General features: G+C 35.2%; 1 protein-coding gene across 1 annotated transcript in view; it reads right to left on the bottom strand.

The window, feature by feature from the left end:
* Window positions 1-11,708, bottom strand: part of TBC1D22A (TBC1 domain family member 22A) — a 175,410-nt gene continuing 163,702 nt past the window's right edge. The window contains exon 13 of the mRNA XM_040549060.1: window positions 1-3,270. Coding sequence (XP_040404994.1) covers window positions 3,142-3,270 — 129 coding nt within the window. The 3' untranslated portion in view covers window positions 1-3,141. The remainder of the gene's footprint in view (window positions 3,271-11,708) is intronic.

Raw genomic sequence — 11,708 nt, 5'->3', positions numbered from 1 at the left:
TAGCACTTCATAAATATGCATTTATTTCCTCATCTTTCATCAGTTTTACAGTTTTAACCAGTGCCTCAGTGTTAATAATTGTCAGAAGCATATAACAGAACTTCAGATAGTTTTATTCTATAGTTCTGAAGTTAAAAACAAATTAATGGGCCTTTCCATATGGAACTGAGCCAAAAAAAAAAAAAAGCAACAAATTTCTTATATCATAATAGTTACATAGGATTTCAAAGTAACATTTCTATCCTATCGCATGTATTGTATTTACATATTTGAGTAATTTGTTTACTATTTACATTTCAAATACTGAATCTGTTTATATTGTACATTCCTGCTTAAATTCTTATTACAGAAATTCTTTAGCACACATTTTAGACACTACAATTTTAGTATTTCACATCAGCTTTAGGAAATTACTGCCTGGTTTCACTAATGATGTGTCAAGATGCCTCTTTCATAAGAATATACATATTACAAAGGAATTTCATAATATTCAGAATCTTTTGAATTTTGAAAAAAATAAGTACATGGGATGTAATAATCAGGAAGTTATTTCCTTTTCTATGTAATATTATGTTTGGAATGACGTTTTACCTGAGATGCACAATCGTTAAATGTAAGGTTGTTGTTTGTTTTTGTTTTGGTTTGGTTTTATTAAAATGAAATATTTTATGTAAATTTTAAAGTATTGAAAATTTTGAAATTTTACATAAATGTTGGCCTTCTATTTACTGAAAACTATTCCTATCTGTATAGATATATAAATTTTATTTATATATCTATATCTTGTTTTCCAGAAAATTCTGTTTCTATATAAATAAGCATTGTTATTATATTAGGAAACTTCCCACTATCCTTAAAAAGCAATGTGCTCAAGTACAATATTCAACTTCTGACGCAGACACAAGAGTAAATGTGACCTCTGATGGTAATACTTTCTTCAAAGGGAAATAAGAGGTACCTGTTGAATTTGGAAGACATGGCAGACAACTTATGTGGACCCGATGAAGGAAATTCTATATATCCAGTCCCATAAATGTTATGCAGAAGCATCTGACACAGCAGACAACTTTGGGTCAACTTTCCATGTTACATGTAACTACCTAAATAACATTTTAATTAAAAAATAATAATTATTATTATAGAAATCCATTACAACATTGTACATTTAATGCTGTGTCTTCTCTCTAGTTACAATAATATGCATTTCTATTAACAAATTACTGTAAATACTAAGTCTAAAGCAAATGTTCATAAAGTTCAGGTTTCTTTTATTCTGTTATTTGTAGATATTCTGTTAGGCACAATATGACATTCTTTGTAAACATAAAGATAAATCTTGATACATTAGAGCATGAACTTATAGAAAATAATATACAGATATTTATGAAACACAGATCCACTATACACTCTAGGCACAAATGCAGCAATCTAGGAGGCGTGAACTTGAAGACATTAAAACTGAGAACTCCAGCTGATGTCAGTAGAATAGAAATGCATCCTAGTCAGCAAACCCTCCTGCTTCTGAATTAATTTGTTTCTTTCTCTTCCACCAATTATTTCATATAATTTCAAAATACAGATCTCATAAATACATGTTGGTAAAAATGTATTTTATTCTATTTACCCTGAAACACCTAATTACTTATTATAAAGTTGGTGTCAAGAACTAAGGTCCCTAAAACAAGTAACGAAACTAATATGTCTAGAAAGCTTTCTTCAAAACATGTATTTACATATTTTTAAGAACTTTAAAACAATCTTCCAATAACAAGTCACAAGAGAAAACCTCTTGAAAATCTTTTACTTTCCAAAATTAAAAGTGCACTACACTTTTTGTGTGACATCATGTGACTCTAGAACTGAACTGGTGAATGACTATTCTGAGCTTCCAGTATATTGCTTATTGCAGCTCTCACCCTTAATAACCCATATGCATGGGGCAGGCACAAATTAACATAGGTTTATTTACATCTAATAGAGCAACATCAGAATTCTTATCTGAAAAAAAAAAATCTTGAAAATAAATAGTGCACTTAAATTATGTAAATTTTAAGAAATTATTCAGAATCCCATACTTATATGAGAAACATTGATTTCATTCTGTAAAGTCAGAGAGGATTTTTATTCTGCTAATGATGCAGAAGTATCTGAGTGTATAGTTACTGTTACTGGGAACTATCTTCTCCCTTCCTCTGAATAGTAAGAAAAAAGGTCTTAAACTATTTAACAAATAAGCTTTGGACAGATATATTAATTTTCCTTTTCTAACATGCTAGAAATGGAGAATAAGGCAACAACTGAGAAACAAAATATATCTTGCTTTGTAAACCAAGCTTCTTAATGTGATTCTTAAAAGTGAACTTTCATGATGAAAAATTGAAAGGCCTTGAAAGAAAGGCTTTAATTATTTTAACAAGACCACATCTTCCATTTCATTCAGTATTTTAAAAACACTCCAAAATACATAAAGTGGGATTTATTTTAGTGCTACAGATGAGTCTTAGGCTTTAAGTCAGTTCTTTGTAGAGCTAAAAATCATCTACAACAACCTACAATACTGAATAATGTTTAGAAAATACCACCAATTTCCACTGCAAACTTTTATTTTCTTATATTATTGTATTCTAACCTCGTTCCATGGAAAAAAGTAAAAGGTGGTGTGAGAACATCAGCATCTTCTGAGTTATAACCAGACCTCAAAACACAGGTCTTGCTATCTCAAATGGTCTTTATGACCGTGAAGAGTTCTTTTTTTATCCAAAGCAAGTAATTCAAACCGGCTGATAGTCATGTCAATGAAGTAGTCACAAAATCATTCCTTAAGGAAGTTTTAAAACTCAGGTACATACAACAATTACTCAACTCATAATTGCAGAAGTGGAAAAAAGACAATTATGTGATAGACTTCTGAATTCATTTTTCATGCTGAGCAAAAAAAGTTCACTTTTAAGTTCATTCATTACTCAATATCCTGCTTTGTCCATTTCTTTGGTATTCTGTTCTCATTTTGCAAGTTCTAACAGAATTTTAATGGTCATCTTCATTCAAACGAAAGAGCAATGAGCTGAAATCACAACCAAAACAACAGATGCCATAATACTGCAGAACACATTGGTCTTAATAATTTCTGGCTCTTTATATTCATTTCTTGTAATGATTGGGGGCATCTGCAAATGCAAATTTGAGTCTGTAGGCTTCTGCTAGGAGTACACTGATTTCTTCATTTCCCCAGTGTACTGTGGGCAAATTTTGTAAAAATATCAGCAACTCCTAGTTGGAGAGAGAGAGAGAGAAAATATATATATTAATATATATATTCAAATATCAGTGTAATAGCAATGTATTATAGAATGATCACTTATAAGTAATCACACAAGCAGCACATCAGTATTCCATACAAACCTGAGATCCCCTTAGGTTAAGTGATTTTCCTATAACTTGTTAAAGTTATTAGTTATATCTGAGTCATGGCTATTTTCTAGTATTTATTAAAAATAAATAAATAAATAAAAAGGGGAGTAAACTCACTTGCTTTGTACATACTAACAGCTCAATGAGAGGTAGGTAAACAGTATCTGCTTGCATTCGCCCTTGTATGATTGCCCCAGCAGTGCCCCCAGTATTAGGTGGAAAGCCCTTGTTGTGTTCAAACAAGAACTCACATAAAATGGGAAAAAAAAAATCACAAAATCACACAAATCAGAACCATCACACTAGACTTCTAATAAAAAAAAAAAAACAGTGCTATCACACCCATTTTCTTGATATGAGATACAAAGCTCATGGGTATAGAGACACTAGAAACTACTAGAAATTCAGTTCTGAATTTCAGAATTGGACTCTCTAAATTCCAACGGTTTAACACAAGACCAGTTACTTTCCTTTAGATTTATCATACTGCCTGTATTGTGTTAGCAACTTGACAGTTGCCAGTTGCAACCAACTCTTGAAGTTTCACATATTGTTTTGTGCACAGTTCTTTAAAAATTCCACATGTATCCTCCACATTTAAGATCTTGAACGTACAGTTTGTAACACCTGCAGTCCACATTATTTCAACATCCCTATCCTAGGTATGAACTAGGTGCACAGTTACACATTTCTTCTTTAAGAAGCTATAAAATATTCATTTAATGTTTAATCCCTTAAGTGTTTCTATAACCTCTTTATCAGGTGGGGAAGAGGCAGACAGTTACAGATAAAGCAAGGTTGCTGACTACACTGCATGTCAATATCAAAATCTAGTATTTATTTAGTAACCCAGGTTAGTCCACTGCATAAACAGAAGTGTTACAGTTCTCTTCCCTAATTAGTCTTTTCACATGCAAACATGAAGAATATCTGGCTTTTTCTCATGCTGCTGCTTCCTATGTATGCTGTGTACATAGTAAAGCAAGAAACTGTTAGTTATTAGTTTAAACTAAACCAATTTAATTTATTTCAACATTGATGATATAACAGAGCAAGTCTCAAACATAGAAGCAAGTTCAAATGCTGATTTTAATTTATTTTGTAAAGGTCCTAAAATGTGGATTCCTGCTTTTTTAGGGCATCTGTGTTATTGTAGCAACATGGTATCAGCAAATACGTGGAACCTCCTGTTGACCAAAACTCCCAGATTGTAGCTCTACATTAAACTGATGCACAGAATCAAATCCCAATGTTTATGCTTCAGAGAATCCTTTTAAAGGGTTATCTGAAAAATATTTTCTTCCTATCCCATTACGGAATGGTCAAAAGGACATTATATCTATCTATCCTGTTTCTTACTCAAAGTATTGTTGGCTTCCAGAGCATGGAGTTACACAATTGGAAGCATTCTCAAAATTATCATTGATCATTAGGTCTGAGACTTTTGACAAAAACTTCCCAATCACTTCAGGTATTTTCATGTTCCCTAAAATTCTGTGGAGAACCCTCTGGCACTGGTGGAAAGATAATCCGCTTTTCTATTTATACATGCAAATATATAATATACATTGTCAGTGAGTTGCAGTCAACTCCCATCGCAGTTTTAAGCCCTGGTTTCTCAGTCTTTCCAGGTTTCTTATCCCCAGGTAATTTTCTCTCTCTTGTATTAGGTTTAGGCAAAATTTATTTACAAGCTGCCCAAGCCCAGGAAATAAGGAACTCACTGGGACAGTGTCTATATGGTCAGTTCTGACAACAGCAGCAAGAGGGCCTGCAGCAGCAGAAAGCTTCGAGTCCTCACGGGTACACTGAAACTTGCCTAATTTAAGTAGACTCCGTGGAAGACCAACTACTAGAAATTTTCTCCTGAGTTCATGCAAATGACAATTTTATAAGGCTCATAGTTTGACTAAACTCAGGAGTTTTGTGTGTTTTTTTTTTTTTTTACTTTTTTTTTTTTTTAATAAATAGTGGGCCAAACGTCCACAGCCTTCAGACCTCACATGAAAGCCACCCTAAGCCAAATATGAAGTTCAGATTTCAAACTTTACAAAGAAAAGATCACCTGCTGATCCTCTGACTCATGTTTCAACTGTTTTAACTAAAACACTCCTTAAAGCTTAAGGACAAAACAGGAAAAGGGAAGTTTTAGGATGAGTTACATCACAACAAACTGCACATGGAGTTTTTTCATAGAAATTATAAAGCAATCTTAGCAGTAAGGGCAGCTGTTAAGCCTGCCTGTATCTTCTAGGTGCTCTATTTTTGTAGAAAAAAATGCAGACAATTTGTGACCATGTGCTTATATAGTTATGTATATGTTTGCACAAATACGTTTGTTAAGTTTTATTTTAAAGAGGAGGAATGAGTAAACAGGAATGCAATTAAGAACACAACCCTTATCCTGCGATACATCAGAATCCTGCCATATCACATATAAGCACACAGTCAAATCCTTTTCATAAGGGTCTTATTTTCCTTGTCTTGCTCCCCCTTCTCCCTCCTATGTGCCTGCTTTCAGGAAATGTGGCTGCAGAGCCCTTAACAAGAGATTTCAGGAAATAGCGAGGAACAGAAACGAACACAAAATATTTTATTTTTTTGCAAGGCAATTATTTTAGCTTCACCTATTGCATGGTCTTGCTATATGGGTTCTTGTAAGACAAAACAAGAAAGAAAAGAAGTTGAGCAGTGCTGTATATTTAATTACAAATAGTAAGTAGCAATACAACAGAATTAGCATGGAAATGTTTGTACTACACTTGAGAGAGCACTTATTTTTAAATAAAGTATTATACAATTGCCAAAAGCACACTTAAAAAAAATCTGCCTACTTTTCTGACAGTTATGCTGATAACTGTAATTAATAATTTGGCAGTGAAGAGTAGGAAGGTTGCATATAGAGATGACAAATGCCTACCTCCATGAAAGGTTGTTTTTTCTTTTTTTTTTTTTAATTTACCAAAGTAACTTTCAACCAGCTCAAAGACACAGTAGATAGTTACATGAATTTGTGAAATTAGCTGTTTTCATGTTTGCAGTGCCGAGACTTTGCCTGGTCATACCACTGGTACAAATGCAGTACGACCCAGAGGGTGGTCGGGCACTGGGACAGGCTTCCCAGGGCAGCAGTCACAGCACTGAGCCTGACAAAGTTCAAGAATCATTTGGACAATGCTCTCAGACACATGGTCTGATTTTGGGGTGGTCCTTTGGGGACCCAGGAGTTGGACTCGATCCTTGTGGGTCCCTTCCAATTCAGGATATTCTATGACTATGAAATGATTCATGCTGCTTGAGTAGTGTTTTGATATTCCTTTGGGCTACTGTTCAAATAAATTTAGGCCTAACCAATCCTTCACCCAATGGACCTTTCCAGGAACACTTAGAATCATAGAATCGTTCAAGTTGGAAAAGACCTCCAAGATATCTGCTCCAACCACCCCCCTACCACCGATGTCACCCACTAAACCATGTCCTAAGCACCACGTCCAACCTTTCCTTGAACACTCCCAGGGACGGTGACACCACCACCTTCCTGGGTAACCCCTCCCAATGCCTTTCTGAGAAGAAGTGTCTCCTCACCTAATCGGATGTTGCAAACAGCACCTGCCTGTATAGAAGGTTCTATTAAACTATTCAACAGCTAATGAACTAAAGCTACTGTTTCGGCACTGAAATTAGAATTTTACCTTGATAACACATTTGATCATTTGTTTCTGTGGCAATTGTACATGCTTTTCAAACTGGAAAATGTTGCTACAGATTTGTGGAAGACTGATATAGCTTGTAGATAAATGAATTCTGCTTATATATTCAGTTTTGAACATAAGGTGATCATACTGGATATGCATATCAGAAAATTATTACAAAACTATCATTTAATTTCTTAAAACCTTCTACACAGCAGCCATTTTTGCAAACATCTGACTGTCCACTATTTGGAAATATAAAAGACAAAGGAAATACAGTAACAGTCATCCATATTTATTTTGTTACATTTATCTGCCGCACTGAAGGAACATTATCTAACAGAACAAACCCCATTTTCAAAAATAAACACAGTTTTGGAGGTTTGTTGACCTATAGAGAACCAGACAAAATGAATCATTTTTCTTCAAGGACACACAGCAAAATAGCAGGAGAAATAAGGTGTTCCGTGCTTAAGACTGGAAATCTTCACTTTAAACTCTTTGCTGATACATCTTTAATATCCATACTACATGGAGTTTAACATGCAGCTCAAATATGAAGTAGCACTATTGGTGAAGAAATAGTTTAATACTTCTACAATCACTTGCAAACATTCGTAATTTTCATCGTAATCAAATACATAAAGAAATGGCGGAGTAATCCAATGACTGTCCAAGTCCATTTCCCTTTGGGTGGGCATTTTTCCATTGTTACCAAGGGAAAAGGATCAGTCCCTAACTACTCAAAGTCTGAGACGCTGACCAGTGAATACGCATTATAGATCCAAGTAAACTAACTGGTTAACATCATGAAACACTACTCGAGTGATTTACTGAAGATAAGGCTTATATCCCTGTGAATATTACTTGAAACAGCTGCAAAACTAGCTGAGATTGAAATAAATTTTACAACTTGTTGAAAAAGTAGAATCTGGAAAAAAAACTTCATGAAAAAAAAATGTAATTGCTAAAAAAAAAGTCATGCTACATTTATTGCTGTCCAAATCTGTAGCATTAACAAATAAATAAATAAATGAATGAAACCAAACAAAATCCACCCAAATGTCCTAGGATACGAAGAACTGTACAAACATAGACTAATCAATATTTATTTACAAGAATACATCATGACAAGTTAATCTAAAGCTGCTCAATTTAAAAATTTACACTTGCAAAAGAGCAAAGATGACTGTAAATAATGACCCAAGAGTATCCACTCATTAATTATTATTCCTAGTTTTACTCCAACGGATAAAGTAGGAATGACTAGAGTTCTTCTTTAAATAAGGCATCCATGCTAACTGCTTCAATTTGCTTTCCTATTCACAACCAAAATTAAAATATATGAGACACTCTCTGAAATATGATGAATCATGAACTTGGTTTAATATTTAAAATAAAAACTCACTGGTGACAAACTGCTTGGTATATTTCAGAACTAGAAAACTAAGTCGAAAAAGCAGCTTTTGTAATATATTCCTGAAATAATTTATTTTATGCTTCATTTAAATGATACTGTAATGTGCCTTGGCAGGGAACCTGTCAAATACTTCCTGATTTCACTGAAATTATTCACCAAATAGGAAGACTGAAAAAGTATCTTGATATTCCTTATACATGTAATTAAGCTGTTGCAAATCACAATCTGAACAGACCTGGTTGGCTGCATTTTTTCATTAAAAAGTATCTCATAAGTGCATATGTGCAAACAGAACGATCATAACTGCCAGTTTTTATTTTTTTATGAGAACAATTCCACTTTTCTCCCCACACACTTGTTTCCATTGATCCTTACCTCTACATCCCATTATGCAGCAAAAATTAGCTATTAAGGGGGCAATGCTTTACTACAAGCACTAGGGACCAAAACCACAATGAACTACCACTATGCACTAAAAGAATCTATCGGAAGAATGATGGGCTTAATACTCCACAGCTTAAAAGGAAATACTTTAAAAGCAAATCACTTAACTGTGGCTTTTAATACCTTTAAATAACAATAGTTTTCATCCTTTTCAAAGCACTTAAGATAATCTAAATTGTTGGATTTAGTTACATACGCTGTGTAGAATGAAGTTTGATTTCAAACAATTACAACCTCCAGCCTTTCCCAACTATTCTTTTAATACCTTTCATACTACTGAATGCTAAAAAGATTTTAAAGTACTTAAATACTTATTTTTAACTACCCAAGTTGTGTCATAATCCTGTGGGTTACACTGCTAGTAAACAGCCCAGTGACATACCACGCACGGAACAACCAATACTGCATAAGGCTTTCAACTGCATGACTTACATGTATTTACTCTCCAGCAGCGTTTAGGGCATTATTCTTAAAATAACCCAACCTTTGTAATGCTGACAGAAGTCTGACACTCAGCTGTCAGGACGACCATCTCCCATGAATGACACAGGTAAACTGGCAATCCCAAGAGCCAAAGCCATAAACTGCATAGCTGATTATGAACTGGAGCTTGTAACAACTTGGGTCAGACGTGCAAAGGGCCCAGATGGAGAACAGCAGCAGCAGTTATTGATGGGTAACACAATCTCCATCACTTTATCAGATGTAACATTCATGAAAAAGAACCACAACGGTTCTTTGAAAATATCAGCTTTAATACCTCTTAGCAATGCCACAATTATTTTTGTGACAATAATGCCACCTAGTCTTTGCAATGGGCTTTAGAAATGTAAAGCATTTTTGCAAAATACATAATTTTTTTCAGTTCCCTCAGATAAAACTAAGGATGGCATAAACTATCTTGCCCAAGGGCAGCCAGCAGATCATCAGCAGAGCTGGGGTTTCCAAAATCCCAGTCCAATGTTTGTTTATATTTTGGCTGCATCTACAACAGGCACAGTCTAAATTACACCCTTTACATTTGGCAAATAGAGCGTTCCAGTTTCATTGGACTCTTACTGCGCTGAACAGTCATACTCATCTCTTGAACTAAGGCCTAGCCGTATGAACTAGCCTGCCAGGACAACTCCAGCTCAATAGACGTGCTGCATTTCCCTGCTCATGACACACTGGGGAAAGGCCCTTCCAACCTCCCTTCCTCCTTGCCATTCAGGCAGTGGCGGGTTTCTTCCTTACCAGGGAAAGATCACAGGTATTGGAGGTATGCATAACCAGCAGCTAACTCCTGATCTAGGGTATAACTGTTAAATTTAAACAAACAAACAAAAAAACCTACAAATTAATTTTATTTTTTAACTTTGTTTAAGATTTAGAAAAAAAGAAGAGTATTTTCAAAGTGTTAAAAACCTTAGCATTTCAGGGAATGAAGTGGCAGTCTGACTCCTTTCTTGCCTCAGTTTTGACACAGCAGGACCAAGACATGACAGACCTCCCACAGTCCCTTCAACACTGAAGTTTTCTGGTATTTTATTTTTTAAGGGACACAGGCTTAATTAGAAAAGCAAACCAAAATGGTGATAAAAGAACTGCTAAGTACACTTAACTCACAAACAGAAGAATATTCAGTCTTGGGATATAATACAGTACACAATTAGGAAAGAAACATAGGCAGAGAAATTGTGCTCAATGTAATCAGTGGAAATACCATAAAAAGAGGAAACTGGTAACTTATTTTTTTCTTTATATGGATTTTATTGCATAGAGTGCAGCCACCATGTATTTTATTGTATTTTATTCCTTTCCTTCTGTCTGTGAATGCATCCTAGTGTTTTTCAGTCTTTAGAACATCAATTGTTTGTAGCACAATTTTTGTTCCATTCTCCAAAGTGCGTGGTAACCTCCCACATACCAACCTTCTTTGCTATTATCAGTAAGATTTCTCTGCTGTTTTCTCTCCAAGGAAAGGAAAAATTAACTCTTAAGACAATGTATAAATATTTCAAATAATTTCACAATAACAAAATATGCTCTGTCTCATTGTCCTTTAAGGCTATTCCCTGGATTTGGAAGATGCAATTCGTTTACACAAGAGTCCACAGTGTCCATCTCTGCTTTAGTCTATTTCCCTCAAGAGTTATAAGTGCTTCTTTGCCTCAGAGCTGTGGTTTTGTGTTTTATTGTTTGTTTTTTCAATTTCTAAATCCCCTCTTACTATCTAATCCTCATCTTCAAAGCACAAGGCTTACCGTGTGAAGTAAACAACACCTTGGTTGTCCAAGGCTGGCTGCAGAGATCCTAGCTCAGTGAAGGCAACAGCAGCTAGTACATTCCATGAGAAGAGGGAATGGAGACAGCCATGACAACCGCAGCCCTAATCTACTTTTACTTCTGCTTCAGTGTGCTGAACTCACTGATGGGTCCCTACTAGGAGCTGACATTTCTGTTACTGCCACACACACCATTTTTCCTTGAAGCTATGAAGAAAAAATCGCCTCCCTCAGCCACCAGGTTCTTGCGGTTCCTCTGTGCACCAGCCTCCTGACTTCCAGACAAACCTTGCCCATTTATAACATTCGGCCCAGTGGCAAGTGAGAGCTTGCCTGTGGCAAGCTGCCAGAGACCAGGCCCCACTACAAGGAGATGGGCATCCGGGTCCGGTCTTGTAAGGGTGGGAGGGGAGGAGACATCTGCCATTCCGGGCCTAAGAATGGTAGCTTTCAGTCTGATTTCTTTTGCTTATC

This window comes from Cygnus olor, chromosome 1, assembly GCF_009769625.2.
Source record: "Cygnus olor isolate bCygOlo1 chromosome 1, bCygOlo1.pri.v2, whole genome shotgun sequence".
Lineage (NCBI taxonomy): Eukaryota > Metazoa > Chordata > Aves > Anseriformes > Anatidae > Cygnus > Cygnus olor.
The sequence above is the reverse complement of the archived record's forward strand: the minus strand, read 5'-3'. Positions and strand labels throughout refer to the sequence as shown.